This window comes from Vicia villosa, linkage group LG5, assembly GCF_029867415.1.
Source record: "Vicia villosa cultivar HV-30 ecotype Madison, WI linkage group LG5, Vvil1.0, whole genome shotgun sequence".
Lineage (NCBI taxonomy): Eukaryota > Viridiplantae > Streptophyta > Magnoliopsida > Fabales > Fabaceae > Vicia > Vicia villosa.
Genome location: NC_081184.1, coordinates 158,745,850 through 158,771,894, shown reverse-complemented (window position 1 = coordinate 158,771,894; position 26,045 = coordinate 158,745,850). Strand labels below are relative to the sequence as shown.

Below are 26,045 nucleotides of genomic sequence, written 5' to 3'. Positions count from 1 at the left end.
ATGGCCATAAAAAGATTTCATATGGCAAACAATGTTGATTTTAAAGTTGATCGCGCCAACGTTGAGAGGTACAAAATTAAGTGTAGAAACACTGATTGTGGATTCAGGTTGCATGCATCATACAGGAAGAGAAGTGATTCATGGGTGATAGGATATATTTCCCAAGATCACACGTGTGTTAACACAAATGTTTCACAAGACCACCGTAAGCTAAGTTATGACATTATATGTCAAGAAATCTTGCCCCTAGTTGACAAAGATCCATCGTTAAAGGTGAAAACGATAATCTCTCATATCGTTGCAACTTACAATTACACTCCGTCTTATAGAAAGGCGTGGCTGGCGAAGACCAAAGCGATCGAAATTGTGTATGGAAATTGGGAGGATTCGTACAAACGACTTCCACGTATCTTATATGCGCTTCAAATTTATGCTCCTGGAACCGTTACTATTTTAGAGACCCTTCCGGCACAATCTCCAGACGGAACGTGCCTTCTAGGAAATGTGATATTCCACAGGCTTTTCTGGGCTTTCCGCCCATGTGTTCAAGGATTTGCATATTGCAAACCAATTCTTCAAATAAATGGAACTTGGTTGTACGGAAAATATAAAGGCACCTTGTTGATGGCTGTGGCACAAGACGGAAGGAGAAACATTTTTCCTGTTGCGTTCGCTCTTGTGGAAGGAGAAACTGCTGGAGGTTGGGGTTTCTTTCTCAGAAATCTTCGGACACACGTTGCCCCCCAACCTGGACTCTGTTTGATTTCAGACAGACATGCTTCCATCGAGAGTGCGTACAACAATCCAGCAAACGGGTGACAAAACCCTCCTTCAACGCATGTTTACTGTATTCTACACATTGCTCAAAATTTCATGCGAGAGATAAAGGACAGGGCTCTTCGGAAGACTCTTGTCAATGCCGGATATGCATTGACTCAACCGACGTCCCAATATTATCGACATGAAATTGTAGCAGCAAATCCAGATGCAGGCAGATGGGTAGACAATCTTGCTAGAGAGAAATGGACCAGATCATACAACAACGGCAAGCGATGGGGGCACATGACAACGAATCTTGTGGAGTCTATGAACGGAGTGTTTAAGGGCATCAGACACCTTCCGATTACTGCCTTGGTGGAAGCAACATACTATAGGATGGCTTCTCTTTTCGCAAGAAGAGGTGAGCGTTGGAGTGCAGTTCTAGAATCTGGACAAGTATTCAGCGAAACATGCGTCAAATTCATGAAAGAGCAATCTGCCAAAGCCAACAGCCACATTGTGACATCTTTCAATCGATTCAACAGGACCTTCAGTGTTAAAGAAACGATTGACCATAACGAGGGCCTTCCGAGACAACAATACAGGGTTCTTACAGACGAAGGGTGGTGCGATTGCGGAAAATTTCAAGCCTTTCGCATGCCATGCTCTCATGTAATTGCAGCATGTTCGTATGCGCATCAAGATCCGTTAGCACTTTTATCTCCCATTTACAAGGCGGAAACCTTGCTCGGAGTGTACAACAATGCATTTCAAGTGATGGCAAAGGAGGATTATTGGCCTGCGTATGAAGGGGACGTGGTTTGGCATAATGACAACATGCGGAGAAAGAAAAGAGGTCGACCAAACAGCACCCGGATCAGAACCAAGATGGGTCATGAGAAAATGGTACGAAAGTGTGGCATATGTCGTGAAGTCGGGCACAATAAAAATACCTGTCCTAACCGTGGATCAGCCTCCACCAACAATTAGTTGTATGTCATTTGTATTTTGTATTTGTATTTGTACTTCTTAAGTATTTGTATTTGCATTTGTATTTGTACCGCTTATGTATTTGTACCGCTCATGTATTTGTATTTTCTCTTATTAAATCAACAAGTTATGTATTTGTCTTGTAGTGAAATTGTCTTCATGACCCATACTTTCAGTCTGTATTTTGGACAGTCAAATACGCATGCTTTCGTCTAGTCCCATCAAGCCATGCATTGATTAGTGTGCCTTCATTTATCATACAAGTTAGGCGTGCTTGTAAACAGTACGCAACAGTACTCCTTTTCTACCCACTACTATTATAAATTAGGGGTTCCTAGGGTTGAGTTTACACACAGAAGCACAAACTCCAAACACCAAATAATTACACAAACACAACAATGTCTCGCATTCGGCCAGATGGATGTCACCGGACAACAAAGCCGCCACCCCAGAGATCAACATGGCGTATCGAACCTGAACCGGAGTATCGCAGAAGGAACTGACATGTCATATTCTCTCCCGTTAAACCTCCCATGCCGGTTATGTTTTGGAATATCTCTTCCGTCGAGCAACTCAAGAGGACTCTCATGACTTTTTTAGAGGGGGAGTACGAATCAGGCGAACAAATAAGAAGCATCAAGAGGCTTAAAACAAGGGTCGATGTTGTGACTGGAGCAACGATAAGTTTCTGGGATAACGTGGAATACGACATTGATTGCATTTAAATGATGCATGGACCCAATGACGTTGTTTTAACCGTAGTAATTTCTTAGATGTTTTAGTTTTTTTTGTTGGTTATTTTCAATGTACCTTTTAATTAATGAATGAATTAATGTTTTCCATGAACGCTCGTGTTAGCTGATTCACTGATCTTATCTGCGCTAATTTAACACATATATTTTATAAATATGTTAAAATAAACACAATTTAAAAAAAAAATTAAACAAAACATATATGTTAAAACAAAAAAAAAAACGAAAAAAAAAAAGGATACTACACCTATGCGCCACCCAAGGTGGCTTAAAAGAGAAAAATAGAAGTTGGCGCCACCCCAGGTGGCGCATATGAAGAAATGTTTTGGTGTTTGCGCCACGGGAGGTGGCTCCTACGTGGAGACCACCTCCCAAACGTGGTCATACAGGTAATTTTCCTGAAAACCTGGTTTTTTGTGTATTTTTTTTTAAACATGGTTATTTGGATTTTTTTTCCGATTTTCACGTAGTCCTAGCCACGAAAGAAACTTTTGTTTAAAACTTAAGTATTTTAAAATTGTGTTGAAAGATTCTTATTTGAAATTTTTTGAGGTAAATATTGAGTCCCAACTATTTATATATTAAAAAAACATGCATGCAAACAATCAATAATATCCTTTATTTTAAATTTTTACACTTGCAAAAGGTTAAAATAGTAAAACTCTAATCTCCCGATCAATTTACCTTCATTCAACTAAATCCTACAATCTATCTATTAAAAGAACATGAATGCAAACTCCCAATAATATCATTCACTTAATTTTTTTTTTACACTTGCCAAAGGTTAAAATAGTAAAAACATAGTCTCGCAATTGATTCACCTTAATTCAATCAAATGCTGCCAAATGTCAAGTTTCTATCTGATACTTTTTTAACTTTCACTTTTTCCTCTACTTATCACTTTCCACTCACCATCTCATACTTCTTTCTCTTTTTATTTTATTATTTCATCTTCTTTTCTACCTAATTATTTTATCTTTACGCTCACCATTTACTTTTGTTTTTTTGATAAATTTAATTTATTTATTATTATTAAAATTAATAATTTTTATTATTTGAGATATAAAATTCTTATTTTCAATCAAAATTTATCTTTTTTCACATATTACTATCAACAAAATAATTATTTGAATTTAATTAACAAATATTTTTATTTAAAACACAAAGTTTTTATTTTTAAATGTCAAATTTTTTTTTTCTTACGGGTCACTATCAGCAAAATATCTATTTTATTTTTATTTGAGGTACAAAATTCTTATTTTCATATGTCAAAATTTCTTTTTTTCTCACGGGCCAGTTTCAACAATATACCTATTTTATTTTAATTAACAATTGTCTTTATTTGAGACACAAAATTCTTATTTTTAAATGTTAAAATTTCTCTTTTTCTCACAGGAAACTATCAGAAAAATACTTATTTTAATTTGATTAACAATTTTTCATTATTTAAAATACAAAATTCTTATTTTTAAATATTAAAGTTTTTTACTTTTTTCCTTTTTTCCTTTCTCTATTTCACGAGTTTTTTATAAGATTCTTTAATGCAATTGAGTTTTATATTATTATTATTATTATTATTATTATTATTATTATTATTATTATTATTATTATTATTATTATTTATTTTATGATTATATATAAATAAAATTTATATTATACTTGTATTAAATAAATTTATTCGTGCATCCCCACAAGTATTTTGGCATTTTGCTAGTTATAGTATAAACAAATAGTTATAGTAAAAAGAAAATAGGAAGGTTAAGATTACGTGTGAGTGGAAGAGCATCATTACAATTTTCAAACCTCGGTTTTTTTTATCAAATGTTTACAAAACTGAAAACAAAATACCAATATGCCACAAATTGAAAAAAAAATTCTAAAATATCTTCTTTTACAGTTGGAGTTCGTCCTACCCTTAACAGACCCTATAAAGAATGGGGTTCGGCCAGTCGTTGGACGAACATTTGAAAAATTGTAAAAAATTAGTTAAGTTGGTTAAACAAGATATCTGACTTAACAAGTAAAAATTTTAAGTTCTACACTTGTTAAGTCAGGTTTTCTGTTTAACCGACTTAAAAAATTTTCTGTAATTTTTGGAATTTTTCAAGCTTTCGTCCAATGTTTGGACGAACCTATGAAGAAAAAAAATTTAGTTAAAAGTTGGACAAACTCCAACTATAAAAGAGGGCATTTTGATTTATTTTTTTTTTTCGATTTGTATCGTATTGATATTTTGTTTTCATTTTTATGGTATATTGATAAAAAAATCCTCAAACCTCATCCTCTCACACACCAATCATTTAACTCTGACTAGTGCAATGGGGAATATTCATGCAGGTCTAAGCAACTACTACAACTAGGGGTGTTTGCGGTGCGGTTTGGTTCGGTTTTAAGTATAAAAGTCATCCTAACCGCGGGATAAAAATGCATGCGGTTCGGTTTGGTTCGGTTAATTTTTAAAAAGTAATCCAAACCAAACCAATGCGATTAGGATCGGTTCGGTGGGCTGCGGTTTACACCATAAAATAAAAATGTACTGAAATAAAAAAAAAAAGAAAATAATTCATTCTTCCATACATATATTGCATATACTACAGTACCATTAAAAAAAAAGTTTTTCATACTAATTACACCAAAATAATTCATTCCTCCATACATGTATTTTACACCAAAATTACTACCATATAAGTGTATCATGTATTTTACAGTACCATTCTATGTATTTTACATATACTACATACTAAATTACTAATATAACTTCAGCTATTCATACTACATACTATATATACAGTTTTTCATACTAATAAACTACATACTACATATACAAGTATCAGATAACTTCAGTTCTAAATATTAATACAACATTACAACTTCAGGACTAAATATTATCAGTACTACATATACACCAAATGCTTCTCTAGAATGAGTGAGAGAGAAATCAGAGAATGAAGTTGAAATGTTGAATAGGAAGGAAGAATGAAGGAATAGTGAGTCACGTGACGTGAGTGTACAGTATTATAATTGGATTGGAAATATAATAAATTAATTATAGAAATTCAAAAGTTTAGTTAAATATGTGGTTCAGTTCGGTTTGGTTCGGTTTTGGGAAATGAAAACCGCAAACCGAACCGAACCGTGCGGTTCGGCTCAAAAATCATCCAAACCAAACGCGGTTTTTGCGGTTTTCGGTTTAGATTGGTTCGATTTGCGGTTTTCCTTTTGGATTGGTTCGGATACAATCACCCCTAAGTACAACTAGGCTAGCTAGGATGCAACACATTTCTTCAAGTAGCTAGGTCAAGAAGAAGAAAATAAACAACTTAAATCCAAAAATTAAAAAGAACTATGATCGTTTAGAAACATGTATCACTCACTAGCTGAGTAAATACAACGCACCACTATTAATGTCAACCTTTCAATTATGACAAAGTGCCTAGTTGATGGAAGGTAAAGAAAAGTTCCAAATAGTATATATATATATATATATATATATATATATATATATATATATATATATATATATATATATATATATATATATATATATATATATATATATATATATATATATATATATATATATATATATAATTGACTACACAGTAGACATGACAACAAAAGTGGGATTTGATTAGGCAAAACTGGTTTTAGTAAAAACAACAAAAGCTAAAGTTTCAATGTTTTATACAGGACCAACAGTTTTATTAAATAAGTGTGCCCCTGAGTAAAATGACATTTGCAATAAATGTTTTGCAACGTTTGGTCGGTGACTAACCCTTACCAAAAATACCGGGATTAGCGTGGGACTATACTTTTATTTCCATTGATGTTATGGCTGATGCCATGCTATCCTCTAATTAATTAGTTTTAAAGTCTCGTACCTCCTAATTCATGTTGTCATCTCTAATTATCTATTTTTTTTTCCCTATTCTACCATCTAACTAAGTTTTATTGTATGGTTGCTATATTTATATTAATTATAGGGACTTTAATGTCGGTTTTAATAAAAGTTAAGAGAGACGGTTACCAGTCACACTAAACAAGTAGAAAAATGTTATTCTTACGCCTTATTCTTATATTTATAAGATATTTATTATTATTTCTTTTTAGAATGAGCAAATATAAAAACAAAATTATGTGATTAACCAACTTTATAGCTTCATTATCCAACATTTTAAATTTCATAAATCAATTTCATAACTATTAAAAATCTCAGTCTATTAACCAATTTCATAATTTCATTAATCAATTTTTTATATTTCATTAACCAATTTTGTTTTACTACTAAAAATTATTTTTAATATTTAAATATATATTAATCAACTTCATTACTTTATTAACCAATTTTTTATATTTTATTAATTAACATTATTTTACCTTTAAAAATACTGTTTATATATTGTTCACTAGCACATTTCAATGATATTATTCACGCATTGTTCATAAAATGTATGTTTATATTTTTTAAAAACACCGTACAAAATTTGGTGTAAGTATTTAGGTGTGAATTTAGGTATAAAAATAGTACACCTCAAATAGGTATCAATATGTGTATAAATTTTTGATATACTTAATAAAATAATATATTCCGTATCAGTTAGGTTGACATCAAAAATAAGTGTTTTAAAAACCGGACAGGCCGGTCGGACCGGTCGAACCGGGAACCGGCCAGGTAACTGGTCTGGTTCAATAGTCGGACCGGATATGTCATCAAACTGGTGGGAACCGATGAAAACCGGCAATTTAATTGTTTTTTAACATTTCTTCTAAACTTTTTTTTTAACTTTTTTTTTAATATATTTAACAGTGTATTACTTAAATAGCATTCTCACATAGTTTTTTTCGTTAGTGACAAATTAAAAACTTTATTGTCTATTTGTTATCTTTGCTATTAAATTTTCTTAAATAGCATAAACATATTGAATTTTATTTGATTTTCTTTTTAGAAAGATCCTATTTTGAATTAAATTTGGTACACATTGGAATTATTTTGTTATAAACTATTCAATTAGATTATGTTCTAATTAGACTTTGTTTAGATTATGTTGTAATTAGACTTTGTTTGCAATTAGACTTTGTAATTTTTTACTATTTTGTTATGTGTGATACCTTTGTTTAAAATTTGAATTTAAGTTATGAAATTGTAAATTTATGAGATGATATTTTTAAAAAATTTAAAAGCTAGTTATATTTTTTTAGAGACTGAATCATCCGGTTTGACCGGTTTTATACCTATATAATGACAGGTCTATTCAACTGAGTTATCCGGTTTAATCCGGTTTGGTCGTGCGGTTCGACCAGTAACCCAGTGGTTCGACCGATAAACCAGTGACCCAGTACCCTCACCGATTTGATGACCGGTCTGGTTTTTAAAACACAATGAGATTAAAATTTCGATTTTAAATATATCAATGAATTATAATTTAGATTAACAATAATTAATAAATACCAGTTACTTACGCTAAGGCATGCAGCCAAAGCCACTTCAAATTCGGCATGTGCAATGAAATGAGAAAATCAATCGGATATGTACAAACCTTGTTTGCTGGCTAGATTAGGATCAAATGAGAGTAAATAGGCCAAATCAGGAAAGAACCCTTGGCAAAATGATTACAGTTTGAAAAATTATAACACACACAATTGTTAGATTACAATAAAACGTGGTGTCGGTTTCAAGTAACGTAAAATTATGTCATTCGTTTATTCCTGAATATGCTCTTCAAACTACTACAGTGGTAGAAATAGAAGAGTAGTACATATGATAAGTAATTGAGATTTGCAACATTTTTAGCGTAACGAACCATAAATAGGATTGAAGAAAGGGAACCAATGTTTGTTTGAGTTGCTTAAACGCATTTAGCTTCTCATTTTGGCTTCCTCGTATACAGAATAATATCTCACTCACGTGCTCATTCAACTCATCATGGCCCCATGTTTTTGAGTAAGCTTCAAGCTACTACCTATCTAGCTAATAACATTCTCTGTTATTTTCACTTTTAACAATTAATTATTATGCTATATATTTCTGTTTATTTAACTTTTTTCATTTCATTGTTTTTGTTATTTAGTGATAAACATCTTGGAGAAGATCAACAATTAGGTAGGTAGATATTATGGTGTACGAGTATACGAAGGAAATATAAATATGTGAATTTAATTGAAATTTTTATATAGATGTCAATGAAGACAAAATATTTTACCTAATTTTTAAAAATACTTTAAGTAAAATGATTAAATATAAAAAAAATATATTTTAACAATTAATATGATTTACCTTTAATACTTAATTTTTTATTATTGGAGGCCGTGAATCTCTTTTATATATATATATATATATATATATATATATATATATATATATATATATATATATATATATTTTTTTTATATTTATGAACATGAGATAGGAAGAAATATAATTGATGGAAAGAAGGATTGTATGATGGAGAGTTAGTCAAAAAGTCAAGTAGGCAAAATTGGGTGGTGGCTAGCTACCTAAACCCACTAATTAATGCTTCTCTTTTAACTGCCATCATTTTATGGTCAATAATTTGATGTCGATAAACTTTGTTAAACAATGAAAATCATAAAGGTGAATAATAATGAAGAGATAAAGCATTTCAAATTGTATTTGCCTTTGCTATGTTAATCTACTATTGTTTCGGAGGCGTCAACTAATGATTTCCACAAATATAGGCAAAATCTTGAAGTTCAAAGTGAGAAACTAATGTGATTAATTGCTTAATGCCGGCAATATTTGAGACACCCTTTACGTGAATGGTAAGTGAAGTTAACCTTAGCTCAATTATCTTATCATGCAAGTGTTAACAACTGTTTTCTATAAGAATAAAGGTTTAACTTACTTTTAATTTGTGGTTTCCATTCATATTTAAGGTAAGACAACTTATTAGGCCGGTAATCACAATAGTTCTACTTTGTAATTTTCTTTTTGGCTGTTTCCATTTGTCTTTGACCCAAGTGTTCGAGATTAAGTGTATACATCATGACACAATTAGGTTGATTAACATTTCTTTTATTAAATTAAATATTGATGTTTCTTTAGTTAATTTTGAGTTGTCATGTACTTTGTAGGTTGATATTCTTTCCTTAATTTGCGATGAGTGGTAGTTAAGTTGTCAAAATAATTTAAACACATGAAAAATAAGCTGTCAAAATAATTTATTATTTTTGAATTTTGAAATTATGCTTTCAAATTTAAGAAATGTGAAGATGAGATTTACAAGAGTTTGTAAATCTAAACATTGAAAAACCATGCTTAGTGGAAGAAAATCAAGAGTATAATGGTGCTTAAATATTTAATCATATATTTTAAAAATAATAATGATAATACATAATTTATAGAGTTTAATGGTTATGCATTGACAATATAAAATAGTTTTACAATATCATCTAATAAAATTTTATTACTCATTTATATTATACAGTTTTATAATATCATCTAATAAAAATTTATTACTCATTTATATTATACCATTAATTTAAACATTATAATCTGATTTGACGAGATACATAATAGTGATTAGTTGATATTTACCACTTTCATTAAATATTTTATTTTCTCTAGTTTATATACGAATTACATGGGGCCGGCCATAGCGCTTCTAGAAATATTTAAAAAAAAACACTTCTTAAAATAGCTATTAATATAAGGGTTAACTATTTTTTTTATCCTTATAAATATTTTAAATTTTATTTTTAGTCCCTATTAAAAAAAATGACATATTTTAATTCTACAAAAATTATATGCATACAATTTTAGTCCATGTTATTTTCTAAAATTTTAAAACTTATTTTATTATCTTTTAAATTTTAAATTTTTGAATAATTTTTTTCATACATGTTTAGAATATTGTAAAATATTTATTTACCAAATTTTAAAATGAAAAGAATTAAATATAAATTTTTTAAATTTCAAAAGATAAAGAGAAAAGTAATGACAATCCCGACTTTGAAAACAAATTTGAGTTTTTTTTTATGAACTTTTTATAACGTTTTAAACATGTCTGCAAAAGAATCATTCAAAAATACACATTAATTTAACAACAGATATTAAAACTACGTTCATAATAATTTTGTATAGATAAAAACATACCATCTTCTTAATAGAGAAAAAAATTAAATAATTTATAAGAAAAGAAAAAACATATTTACAATAAATATAAAATATATTTATATACAATTTTACTTGTCATATTTCCAGGCAGGATAAATAATCACGTCAGAATCAAAATGTTATTCTTATACCAACCATACACCTATATCGTATGTGCGGACGACATTGTTCGTGTACGGACGACACTGTTCATGTATGGATGAATACTATTTATGTACGTACGTTTATTTTTAATGTCTGGACGTGCATTAATCAACTTCATTACTGCATTAACCAAGTTTTTACACTGTATTAACCAAGTTTAATGACTGCTAAAAATTATATTTAATACCTAACCAACTTTATTACTGCATTAACCAAATTTTTACACTGCATTAATCAAGTTTGGTGGCTGCTAAAAATTATATTTAATATCTAGATGTTGCATTAACCAACTTCATTAATGTATTAACCAAATTTTTACACTGCATTAACTAAATTTGGTGACTACTATAAAATACTGTTCATGAATAGTACCGTGAACAGTTCCGTTCGTACATGAATAATAGTCATGAACAATGTTGTCTGTATATGAATAGTATCGTCCGTACATAAACAGCGTGTCCGTACATACGGAGGTGTGTGATTTGGTGTAAAAATAACCTTTCTTATAAATCTATGTATTATAAAAGAAAGAAGGATGTAACATGTTTAATTTCCAAGAGTAACAACAAAAGAATAAAACAAATAATAACCACCACAAAGCTTAGAAAGATATATACCGAAGCCTTTAATTTACATCACATCAATTATATCATCATTTGGAAAAATAAATTAATGTCTGATTTGTATTGTTGTACTACCGCATATATGCATGCATCTTCACAAATACCGTCATCATTGAAACTTACTCTCTCTATCTTCACAAACCAATAATTATACAAATAACCTCTAAATTTAAAATATATTTAGAGATTTAATTGAATTAAATCCATTATTAATCCAATTAAATTTCTAAATATACTTTATTTATCTATGATAGTCACCTTGAACCAGTAATAACTGAAGTTACACACAGAGAGATGTTCATGTTTTGTAATAAATCGATCATAATATGTGTGATTTACTAGTTACTTCATTCGTTATAAATAATTGTCGTTAAAAATTTTACACACAGAATAGAAAATGTAATAATATTATTGGAAGACACTATATTTTTATTAAATTAAATTTATTAATGTGATGGAAGTAATGTACAAATTAATAATTAAATAATACAAATAAAAAATAATAATCATTTCTACATTTTAAAATAAAAATGACGGTTATTTTAAAACAAATTTTATTTATTAAAATAACAATCATTTTAAAACATAAAAAATAACATTAAAGATTAAAAATGAAATACTCATCAAACGTGTGATAAATTATAAATACAGCTTACAACATTTTTTATACAAACTTTTAATTCATGATATTTCCCTTTATTCTTTATCTAAGATTTGAGGTATGTTTTAATTTATTTATGGACATCAATTTAGGTGGTGAAAATTTACAATTTATTTTCATTAGTTTTCTAAAGTATCATATAAAAATAGCATACATATATATATATATATATATATATATATATATATATATATATATATATATATATATATATATATATATATATATATATATATATATATATATATATATATATATATATATATATATATATATATTGAAAAACACTTGGTTTATGTTTGAGAGTTTGGAGAGGATGAGAAGACTTCCGAAAACGAATTTTTAAAAAAATATAGAAAAATATTTGACATTTTTAAAAAAAAATAATTTTATTTATAATGATAAAAGAGTCATTATCATTACAAAATTTTTAATTTTCAAAATAGTATAACAACCTAAAAGATATTTAGAAAATTTACATAAGCCCTCCAAAACCCTCATTCAATACAATTTTTGAGTTCACCATTTTATAGGGTTTTAGGTGTTATGAATAAAATCAAACCCTCAAAAACCCTCCTACCTAAAATATTTTAATTATTTTTACCCAATTCTTCTATTTTTCAAAATCCTCCCCTCTCCTCCCCTCTAAACTCCCAAACATAACCTTATACTATGAGGTATAAATAAATTATTTATCCACCCAAACTCTAAATTCTTGATTGCAAAAGTAGACTTTGCTAACTTGTTTCCGCTAACAAGATATTAAGGAGATTATTAAAAGTCGTGGCAACAAAAGCCGGTGTCTAAATGATTTTAATTTCATCTTTCATTAAGTTTAGTAGTAGTTTTTTATTTGTTAAACTAGTAACAAACCCGTGCATACGCATGAGTTCTGTTCTGTTACACACATTTGGATACATTATTATTTTAAATAAAATATTAAAAAAGAAAAAATATTTAAATAACTAATTGATTATTTTGTATATAAAAATATTTAAATCAATAATAGATTTTTTCCCATATACCATTTATGGATCAAAAATATTTGATCATAAATACCATTTCTCTTTATATAAAAATATTTAAATCAATAATAGATTTTTTCCTGTATACATACTTCATTTTTTTTAGATATCATTTACAAAAATATTTACATCAATAGTAAATTTCGTATATAAAAATATTCAGATCAATAGTAGATTTTTTCCCGTATATCATTTTTGAATAAAAAATATTTGGATCATAAATACCATTTTTCGTAAATAATAGATTTTATATACGTATACAAATATTATTTTTGTTTAGGTATCATTTACAAAAAAAAATTGGATCAATATTAAATTTTTATATATTAAAATATATAGATCAATAATAGATTTTGTCCCGTATACCATTTTTGGATAAAAAAATATTTGATCATAAATATCATTTCTTGTATATAAAAATATTTAGATCAATAATAGTTTTTTTCCCAGACTTCATTTTTGTTTAAGTATCATTTACAAAAATATTTGGATCAATAATAAATTTCGTATGTAAAAATATTTAGATCGATAGTAAATTTTTTTCCGTATATCATTTTTTAATAAAAAATATTTGGATCATGAATACTATTTTTCGTAAATAATAGATTTTTTCCCTATACAAATATTATTTTTGTTTAGATATCATTTACAAGAACATTTTGATCAATATTAAATTTTTGTATATAAAAATATTTAGATGAATAACAGATTCTTTTTCCATATACCATTTTTGGATAAAAATATTTGATCATGAATTTCATTTCTCGTATATAAAAGTATTTAAATCAATAATAGATTTTTTTCCCGTATACAGATTTCAATTTTGTTTAGGTATCATTTACAAAACTATTTGGATCACTAGTAAATTTCGTATATAAAAATATTTAGATCAATAGTAAATTTTTTCCCGAATACCATTTTTAAATAAAAAATATTTGGATCATAAATACCATTTTTCGTAAATAATAGATTTTTTTCTGTATACAACTATTATTTTTGTTTAGGTATCATTTACTAAAATATTTGGATCAATATTAAATTTTCGTATATAAAAATATTTAGATCAATAATAGATTTTTTGAATAAATTTTTCCCGTATACCATTTTTGAATAAAAAATATTTGGATCATAAATACTATTTTTCTTATATAAAAATATATAGATCAATAATTTTTTTTTTGTGGAAGAAAGAAGTCAGAAATTGATGAAAGAGAAGAAGAAAAAAAAAACATTGATAGAGATTTAGTAAGTTTGATAAAATATGAGAGTTGTATTATTTTAATAATAAAATTAAGAACTTTAGTGTGCAAAGATCAAATTAAGGCAATTTTAATATAGTGACAATTTTAATGATTTTGTTTAGAATGATCAAATTATCATTACAAAAAATTTAATTTTCAAAATAGTATAACAACCTAAAAGATATTTAGAAAATTTACATAAGCGCTCTAAAACCCTCATTCAATACAATTTTTGAATTCCCCATTTTATGGGGTTTTTAGTGTTATGAATAAAATCAAACCCCCAAAAATCCTCCTACCTAAAATCTTTTTATTATTTTCACCCAATTCTTCCATTTTTCAAAGTTCTCCCCTCTCCTCCCCTCTAAACTATCAAACATAACCTAAGTTATAAATAAATTATTTATCCACCCAAACTCTAAATTCTTGATTGCAAAAGTAGACTTTGCTAACTTGTTTCCGCTAACAAGATATTAAGGAGATTAATAAAAGTCGTGGCAACAACATCTTTCATTAAGTTTAGTAGTAGTTTTTTATTTGTTAAATTGTTTTAAAGTTAAGTATTCTAAAAATTTACTTCCAACAAGATCCAAATGTCCACTAATTAGGCTACCAAGAATTGCACCCACATCCAAAGACACACCACGATATAGCCTCTGACAGTTTAGGTATAGTTACCTTGTTGGGGCCATATCATCATATTGTGACCACAAAATGAACAACATTTGTAAATTTAATCGTAGGTACATTCTTGCATTACACTCACAAACTTTAACTTATTGTTACTGCCATTTCAATTTATTTTGCAATCACATCATAATAAATCAAAGCTAGAAAATCCCATACTTATTTCTTCAGAAGCAATTAAAACTACCCCTTTTAGCATGTGACACTGAGTAATGAACCTATTGAATTTGATCCAAAAAAAACAGTGTGATAAATGTTTGGGGGCCAACTGACCAAGAACTCGACAAAATAATGTCAGCTTTTTTGAATTTTTTGTAATTTGCATTGAACATAATATGAATAAAATTTAATGTTGTATTTTTCAAAACAAGGACACATATTAGTTACTGAGAGTGCTGTTGTTTCTCCCCACACAAATCAATGATTCCCTTTACTAGGTATATGTTCTTTGCTTCTTAACTCCGCAACAACAATAAAAGGAACACAAAAGGACCATAAAAATTGAAATGCATGAAGTGTGTTTTGTATCATATTAACAGACACATGAGAGGGAGAGTGCTTATAATTCCAAAAGAGACATAATTAGGATATTGTTTTCAAGGTGATATACATAATTTGGTTTTAGCTATAATAGAAGCATTAATTGGTAGCACATGGTTGCATGAAAAAAGTAGGGAAGAAAATTCAGTGAAATCACAGTCATGGTCCCTTTATAAGCAATGCAATATAAGCTAAGTTGTGTCTATTATTTAAAAGACATTTTAATGGTAATGGTAGACCTCAAAGATTTATTGATTGCAATAGTGTATCTATCATTCTAACCACCATTTGCTTCCTTAAAACAATTTCCACTCACCAAACTATGCATTACCTGGTCGGTGTTTTACATGTCAATTATTAGAGGATGACATATCAAATCTAATGAGATTTATGCTTGATTTGTTACCAAAATGCTGGAATTTCATATATTCATGTTCGATTAATTTTTTATTAGTATGAATAAAAATTCACAACTACTAAAATATTGAAATAATGGAAAAAAAATTAGAGATAAAAAAACTGACCCTTAAATTTTTTTTATTGAATTATTCTATACAAGATACAATAAAAAAATATAAATAACTATAATTAAGCACGGAAGTAAAATAAACAATGAACATACATATAAATTAGAATATGTGGATTTTGATTTATCAATGATTATAAAATTATTAGAAGTTATGTCAAAAACACTTTTAGATAGTGACGACGATCATCCTTAAACACTTAAAAAAAAGATAATGAGCACTCGTATATTACTCATATATTGTGATGATTAATTAGTGTTTTTATTATTCTGAAATGGGTCATCCTGACCGTTTCTCATATTTTAGTACATACCCAATTAATTTAGTTTTAAATAAAAATTTAATTAAACTTTTTAACTTTAACCTTTTTAATTCTAAAATGGGTCATCCTGACATTCTCTTATATTAGTGATCAATGAACACTTGTGTTTGATATATTATGGATCATACTCTATACATATGATGATGATCAATTAGTGATCTCATTATTCTGAAATGGGTCATCCTTATATTCTCTCATATTTTTGTGCATACCCAATTAATTTATTTTTAAATAAAAATTTAATTAATTTTTTAACTTTCATCGGTCTCTTAATAAATTAAGCATCTTAATTTGATAAATAACTAATATAATTAATATAAATTTGTATATGCTTACGTAATAATTGTTGAAATATAACAAGTATTCAAATATAAAATATTCTAATAATCTTCCACTAGAATACTATATCTTATGGTTAAACGGACATTATCACATGCAAAGTAAGCGACACTCGGTTTACGCTCTGTAAAAAAATTGATTCCTCCCTTGTAATGTAAATATTCTGTTGGTTTGGCTCATTTGTTTACTAGTTGACTATAGGATCTTGATATTTGCTGAGTTGGTCGTCCGAGTGACTTTTTATTTAATTTTTCTTTATTTAAATTGATATGTCAACATTTAATTAGCAGAATTTGTGTTTTATTCATTGTGCTCTTCTTTGATCACTTCTTCATCTTCTTCAATTTTTAACTTGTTTTGCTTATTCATCTTCTTATGCTTCCATCTCGTTTTGCTTCTTTATCGTGTTTTAATTCCATTTCGTTTGCTTCTTTATCATGTTCTGGTTAAAACATTTGCTTTTCCATCTTCTCCATTTCAAGTTTCATTCGATTTAGAAATTTGGGTTTGAAAAAATGGATGGAAGCAAAACTGCATCAATTGGCAACTCAAGTGGATTGAGTTTATCCATATGTGGATGTGGTCAAGCAATGAAGATGTGGGTCTCAAACACCATTGAAAATCCCAATAAAAAATTCTTGAAATGTCGAAATGCGGGGGGAAAAATCTTGAAGTCTAACTCATCCTTATTATGTACGTAATATGTAGAGTGTGGAAAGTTGTAACATATTAATGGATGCATTTATGTTGTCTTGAATTTAGTTTTCCATTGTCTACAAGTTCATGTAATATGTAGTGTATCAAATGACATTGTATTAAATGTGATGTATCAATTTTCATTGTATCAGTTGCTATTTTGCTAATGAAATATTTGATTTTGATTACAAGAAGCAACATGTATTGGCTTGAATTTTGTTTTTAATTTCTGATGTATAGAATGAGATTGTCTCCATTGCTAGTAGATTAATGAAAAATATTTGGTTTTGGTTATTTCCAAACATAAAGTAATACATATAACCAAAATTATTTGCATAGATTATAAACAGCACATAAAAGTGCATAAGTCATTACAAAGTCATGATAAAATGGCACATAAAAGTGCATTAGTTATTTGACAAAAAATGGCACATAAAAGTGCATTAGTCATTATAAAATGAAAACATAACATAGTTCATAACTACCAAGAAGGCCTCTTTGAAATTTTTATCCAAGATTTCATGGATCTGAGACACACCAAGCTTTGAACAGTATTTTCTTATGTCAAAGTTCTTACATAAGACACTCACACATTGTTAAGATAGGCTTATCCCTAACATCAAAAATTGTAGCATTAAATGACTCAGCAATATTGTTCATTAAAACGTCACGCTTTTGGGTAAAAACTAAATGTCAAAACTTATAAACAGTTCCACATATCCTATTTTTATTGTTGTTCAATTATAAAAGGCTACATTGATCATGTTATCGTGTAACTAATTACCTTAACTCGATTAAAAGAAAACATTCAGGATTAAACTCACCACTTTTTAATTCTTCTCTATAAATTTCAGCATCACAGGTTATCCACGGACAACCTTCTTGCATCCCCGTCAAAGATCCATGACTTTATTTTTTTTCTCTAATTGACTTAAAACAATTATCAAATACTATACATTTTAACTAATTAACCATTGGTGTTGTCATTAATTATTGAAAATTAGTGTTTTGCAGACTTTTTTTTTCCTAAACTAAATATTTGTTAAGAACTTCATTTTATCTCTTGCATAATTTGAAATCTATTTTAAATATGCGTTCAATTTTTAGTTATAATGTCAAAGGTAAACAGCATTCAAAAGTAAGAGGACAAATAAGGAAGTAGAAGAAAGGGTAATTGTTGGCCAGGAATGTTTGACCAAAGCATGAATAAAGGTGCAAGAGTGTTGAAACTAAAAAAGAAAGAAAGAATGTTAGTCAAAATTGGAGGGGTCGAAAAGCATTGGTTTAGAAAGATCACAATTGGGATAGTCGAAATCTGCAGGAAAGTTATGTGGGAACTTAACCAAATTTTCCTTCAGATTGTGTAAGTTAGAGTCCGAGGTGTAGGTAGTTGAAAAGAGCAGCTTTTGCAAGCAGTTGTCAAAGTCGTGGGGAAGTTGTTAAAAAACAATTTTTCATGGAATGGATACGTGGTAAGTTGTGATTAATCGAACGTTTAATAGAAGTTATTTTAAACATTCATATAAGTAGAATTTGCATTCAGTGTTAGAGATCGCATTTTGTAACATTGCAAGAAAAACTCAAAGTATATGCGTCAGAGAGAAAAGAGTGTCTTATGAAAATGTATGAATGTGTTCTAGTTTAATTTCAAAGCAATCTACCTTTCAATTTTCAATCTTGTATTTTTACTTTTTAAATTGTTTTTGCTTTTGTCTGCTTTATTTTCATTTTTCAAGTTTTACTCATGTGGTTAGGTTATCTAATCTCCACCAAATCTACTTTTAGAGTAAGGATTGTCCCAACTTTAAAGAGATATTCAGAGCATATATTATCTTGTGAGATTTTTAATATATATAATTTTACAGTAAGGATTGTCCAACTTAAAATAATTTTAAAATAATTGATTCTATGATTGTAATTTAATTTTTTAGTTTATAAGCTTTATTCCTTCCTATTAGAAATATTTATAATTTTAAATTGATTAATATATTGGTTATTTAATAAATTTAACTTATAAAAAGGATATGATATAGTAATAGTTATTTGATGTACTCCCTCCATCTCATAATAAATATTTTATTTGACATTTGCATGGTTTTTAAGAAAATGATTAGATGTGTTGATTTTATTGATAAAACTAATATCATTTACTAAAATATTCATATTTGTTATAGTTAGTGGTGTTGTTGAAAAAGGTGAAAATTAATAAATATGAATATAGTAGTGGGAAAAAAATATTGTATTAATCATAAAAAAAGACATTTATTTTGAGACATAGAAAAAATACAAATAAAACACTTTTATGAGATGGAGTGAATAGTATTTCGTAAATTATCTTGATAAATATCTAAATGGTGAAGTATGATTAAATTATTGTATGAGAAATATTTATGTTCGATTACTTTGATTTTAAGTAATTTCAAGTTCGTTTCTATGTTAATATATCTAGTTCTGAACAATTGGGGACCATATCTAATGCCAACTTTATACATATAGTAGATTTTGTTGTTTTTAGATGAAGAGTAGGCTTAAACACTTTAAAATATCTACAAAATTTAGTTTTTTTTTTTTTTTGGCTTATTTAAAAATAAATAGGAGTATTGTGAATATGAGGAATTAACTTGCATCCTCCTTTTGTATATTTTTAATATTATATTTTTGTCTAAAATTATCAAATTTAAAAAATAAAAAATTTTATCAGATAATTTTAAAAAATATCGAAAATTTAAAAAAAAACACTTATTAAAAATTTTGAAATTTCCATGAGTTTATACTGGAATTTTCAAAACTATAACGGAAATTTTGAAATTTTCGGTAAAAATTTATGAAATTTTATCAGCAATTTTGAAATGTGTGCGTTGTACCGAAAATTTCAAAATTTTGGTAAAAACTCTTTATTTTTTACCAAAATTTTAAATGTATGTTTCCGGAAATTTTAAATAAACTACTGAAAATTTCGTTCGACTATTTTATTCTTTTTTTAATATGAATATTTTTGACGTTATGAAAATATTGAAGGTGTCAAGTTTAAAATTTGGGGTGACAGATTAAATTTTATTAGAATCCCCTTATAAATGTCCTTTTTGAGTGTCCTTACTCAATTAGTTTATTGGCCCACTCAAAATACAAGCACAATATAGGGCTCAGAGTAAAATATGACATTCTATTCACACCGGTTTATTTACTGATAGATCTCATTATAAGATTTTTCATATATTTTTCTTCAAAAATGCCCTTATTCTGCAGAATCTACAACATATGATGAAATTTGCAGTCTGCAAATTCACGTCGGTACATTTTACATTTTTCAAATGTGAATTTTCAAATTATTTTTCTTATTTTGTATTCGGGCAAAAATCTCTGGATTTATTTCAAATTTTATCTTGGAGATATAGTTTTGGAATATATATGTTAAATACTCCACATTTTATTAGTCAAAATACAGCACATTTGCTAGAATTTCTAAATTTTAAATAATTTAATTGGTATGCACAACATCATAAAAAAATTGCATTATCAATTAATCATGATTATTTAATATTTATTAATATTTAACTTTTATTTTAAGCATTTATAAATCTATGAATGGTTATATGATATATTGATCGTGTAAAAAATTTATGTTCATAATAATTAATCTCAATTTTAAATACGAAATTCTATCAATATACAACAACGTCCAACAATAACAACCTTTTATTAAATGAAGTGGGTTACATAAATCAATTGTCCTCATAATGTTCTATCTAAAACTATGATTTCTCCAATTATTGTTAAATGGTGGAATTCAGTAATTGATATTATAGTTTTTGTTTGATTCATACACAGAAGTTCTTAGTACTAAATATAATTAGTTACATTATTTTATTAGTTATATTGATTTATGTGTTACGACCAACTCTATATATTTGAGTTCACATAGGTGTATGGGTGGCAAATAGCATGTGCATCCGTTTAAATTCGTTCCGCTAAAATACGCAAAAAAATGGGCAGGACAAGACAGACATATTTAAGGGTGCAGGTTTTAAACATTTATCCGTCTTGTAAGAAAATAAGTTTGGGGCGGAGCGGGCTCGCGAGAATTGTACTTTTTAAGCCTATTAATAGCAAATTTTTTATTTATGTTAATATCTGCTTCCGCAAAAGCTAGTTAAAAAACGGGGCGAACGGAACGGAACAGAAATATTAATGGGTGCAGACCTAAAATCTTGGCATGTCTCGCAAAAAAATGCGAGTAAACAGACATGCTCGATGGGTCGACTCTGTTTTGCCACCCTTACTTAGATGTAAGACTTAAGAGAAAGAAATGTACTTTTCTTAATTGTTTCTGCATATGTTCTATGAAAAATAAGAATGGGTTAAGATGTCTATTGTGCGAGGCTTAACATGGAATTAGAAGAGTTAGACTTCAATCCTTTATCTCATCTTCACATTCATTTTTCAACATTCTTGGTCAAATCATGATTCTCCATCATCCTACTTTACTACACGTGCCATATTCTCTCTTTTCCAACAGGATTTTGCTCAACATACAATCTGCAACTTTATCACCATCCACTCAAAAAATCATCCTTTGCTTACACTTCATGGGTGCAGACCTAAAATCTTGGCCTGCCCCGCAAAAAAATGCGAGTAAACACACATGCTCGATGGGTCGAGTCTGTTTTGTCACCCTTACTTAGGTGTAATACTTAGGAGAAAGAAATGTACTTTTCTTAATTGTTTCTGCATATGTTCTATGAAAAATAAGAATGGGTTAAGATGTTTGTTGTGCAAGGCGTAACATGGAATTAGAAGAGTTAAACTCTAATTCTTTATCTCATCTTCACAATCATTTTTTAACATTCTTGATCAAATCATGATTCTCCTTCATATCTACTTTACTACACGTGCCATATTCTCTCTTTTCCAACAGGATTTTGCTCAACACACTATCTGCAACTTTATCACCATCCACTCAAAAAATCATCCTTTGTTTACACTTCATTGGTTCACCCAAGATTTCACTATATCTCTTCACACTATCTGATAACCAAAAGATTCATATTTTCTTTCATTTTAGCTTTTATTTCCTCTCTCATTCCCTTTCTTCTATCCTTTCTACATTTTTTTTCAGTTCATCTTAAACCTCAAACCATAATTCCATAACTTTCACAACCCTCATCTTCAAAATCACAATGTAATTCCACTATCATGACAACCTTTGTCATATTTCGTTTTCTATTCAACTTCAAACCCTGATTTCACAATCCCTACAACTTTCATTTATTTTGTCTCCTTTTTTTATCTCAACCCCTATTTATTCACCTAATATTGATTCACTTGATCCCATTATGAAACCAACAGCGCATACATATCCCTCTACATAGTTTTCACCACATATTTCCACCGCCACCACCATACTTTCAACAACAACCCAATACTAAAAAAATGACGTGTTAGACCCATATTTTATGCACCCAGCGATAATCAAGGTCTAACAATTATTTCTCCTTCTCATAACAATTTCAACTATGAATCATAGTCTAGTTCTATCCTCATCGCCATGTGCTCCAAAAACAAAATAGGTTTCCTTAATGGAACCATAGCTCGACCTGCAGAAATTGGTCATTTTTCGCTTGCACAAGATTAATGCAATTCTATGTGTGGTAATTGGATCAAAATCTAGTCTTAACAAGGGTTGGTTCGAAGGAATTCTCAATCTTGCATAATGTAATTGAATTTCGTTTAAGCATGAGGTTGTCCAAATATGCTATGTTGTTAGCATGTCGAATTGGGCCAGTCAATTAGCTCAATTTCTTAAGTTAGCTTGTTGTTTAATTTAGTTTAGTAGTCTATAAATAGAGTGGATCTCTTAAGTTTCTGAGAGAGCATTGGTTGTCGTTATTCACTTATAATCTTTTAACCCTAATTGAGAAAGTAAATAGTAAAATAGTTATAATCAATCCTGATTTCTTCTTCTCCCCTCTTCTCTCTCTTTCGTTAAACTAAAGGATTTCTTGTGTTTGTTCAAGAAACTTAATCATTCTCATAATTTTAATTTGTTCTTAACGGCACTCATTACAACAAATTGGTGCAATGAGCGTGGATGAGAATAAGACGTCAATAAACAATGAGATTGAGAAATTTATCAAAGTGAATGATTTTAGTCTATGGCACTTGAAGATGCAAGCCTTTCTTGTTTAAAATGGTTTGTTAGAATTTTTGCAAGGAACAGAAAATATGGATGTTACCCTAACAGAGAAGGAGAAGATGATGATAATAGAGAAGGCACGCAGCACCATGGTATTGAGCCTTAGTGATAAGATTCTACGACATGCTTCGAAGGAGAAAACAGAAACGGGTGTATGGACGAAACTCGAAGGTTTGTACATGACTAAATTGTTGGTCAATTTCTGCTCCCTAAAGAAAACTCTATATTCATTCCAGATGAGTGAAGACAAATTCTTTACTCAACAATTGCATAACTTTAATAAGCAGGTTCTTCATATGAAGAATATTAAGGTTACATTAGTGATAAAGATCAAGAATTGTTGTCGTTGTGTGCTTTACCAATATCTCATGCTCACTTTAAAGAAACCCTCTTGTATGGAAGAGAATCACAGACCTTTAAAGAGGTTCATTCAAACTTGTACTCGAAGTATTTGAACGAAAGAGAGGAGTAAAAACCATCATCTGTTGGTGAAGGATTGTCCGTAAAAGGACAATTATAGAAGAAGGATGGTAAATTTGAGAAGATTAAGGGTAAAGTTCCACAAAATTCTTATGGTGGTGATGCTCTTTCTATTAGGTGTTACCATTGTAAGGAACGTCATACTAGAAAAGTGTGTCCTTAAAGGTTGAAGAGTTATTGCAATGGTAATGCAGCCATTGTTCAAGATGGTTATGAATCACCTGATGTTTTGGTGGTTTCTAGTGGAGATTCGAGCAAAGAATGGATTATGGATTCAGGTTTCACTTGGATAATAATCCAAACAAAATTTTGTTTGAAGAATTATGTGATCAAGATGGTGGATCAGTGCTGCTGGGAAACAACAAAGCCTGCAAGATTGCATGAATTGGATATGTTAGATTCAATCTTCATGATTAGTAAATAAATTTGTTGATTGTTATCAGGTATGTAACTGATTTTAAGAGGAATTTGATTTCTCTAGGAAATTCGACAAGTTCATGACAAACATAGGTTTCATTATAAGTCAGTTCGACCACCGTGTTTACTTCAGATTTCGACTTGGAAGTTCACTTATGATTTTGTTGCTTTATGTGGATGATATCCTCATAGTCAGGGACAGTGTCGAAGAAGTATTAATGGTAAAGGCTAAACTCAGACATGAGTTCGAGATGAAAGATCTTGGTACTACCACCAGAACTCCAAATAAACTATTGCGTAAAATGTATTTGTTAGTTTAGTAAAAGTTAATTTTAGAAATAAATTATTAAGAAATGAATAGTTTAATGGTAATGAATCACTTGGTCTCATGTGAGCTAAGAGAGGTCGATAAGCCACGATGTTGTGTCAAACATATTTTATGTAATGCATCCCACGAGTGAACCACCTAAAGCAAAAAAAAAATTAATAATTAATTTAGAGTTAATAGTATTAGTCAAGTAAATGGATATATTTGTGAGGTTAGAAACTTACTTTATTGCGTATGGGAATCTGATATTTTATGATTGATTGGCGCAAAAGAAGTATTCTCTACCAACCTCATGCTTCAAACAATACAGCACATCCCGCAATAGTATATGAAGCTACCTTTGCGGATTTACACTCTGTATAGAATCACCAAACAAGCGGAACCCCGACTATATGATCCTACTATATTTATATTTATTAACAAAGGTAAATACATAATATGTACACTACAACTTGAAGTATTTGGAAATAAAAATACGCTTCTTAGTAGCATGATATAAATTCTAGTTTAATTATTTTCTGCTGCTTGGTAGAAATTTCGGTTAATATCATAAATTGTATAAATTTTTACGCCACATTAGTTTAATACCTTGACCCCTCGTATCATCTTCAGTACAAACTATCCCACAGTTCCTCAAATATTGACTCATGTACATTAAATGAGGCATTTATTGCCTTACCATCAATAAGTAGATTCAACAACATGTACACGTCCTTGGGACATTTACAAATTTAAATACAATCAAAGTGAAATAACAACTTGCATGCTATTTATAGTTCCTCTATGTTCTTCTCCCATATCTAAAATAGTCATTTTTCCTTACAATATGCAGTTTGTGTGAATGAGTAAGTGAGAAAAAATGGTAAGATTAGTATTTTGTTGTGTGAAAATGAATTGAATGAGATTGTTATTTATAGTTAAGTTGAAATGTAAATAAATAGAGCGAATATAGAAAAATGGGTAATGGTGCATTGAAGATACTAAGGTGTACATGCATTACACATATGTCTGCTAGGCCAAATTATATTGTTAACACTCACAACAAATGAAAGACATATGTTGTTAATGTATCCGGTTTTGATTTCTAAAATACCGATAGTACCCGGTATTCAATCAACCGAAAATAAAATTTTATACATTTTAAAGAGAGAATAGAGAAAATTTTAATGTCTCCTCTAGTCTTACAA

General features: G+C 28.8%; 1 protein-coding gene across 1 annotated transcript; it reads left to right on the top strand.

The window, feature by feature from the left end:
• On the top strand, nt 1-24,564 carry LOC131605848 (uncharacterized). The gene is made up of 4 exons (XM_058878153.1): nt 1-700; nt 881-1,444; nt 24,308-24,391; nt 24,557-24,564. The coding sequence occupies exons 1-4, from the start codon at nt 1-3 to the stop codon at nt 24,562-24,564; spliced, it is 1,356 nt and encodes a 451-aa protein (XP_058734136.1).
• Nucleotides 24,565-26,045: the final 1,481 nt, after the last annotated feature.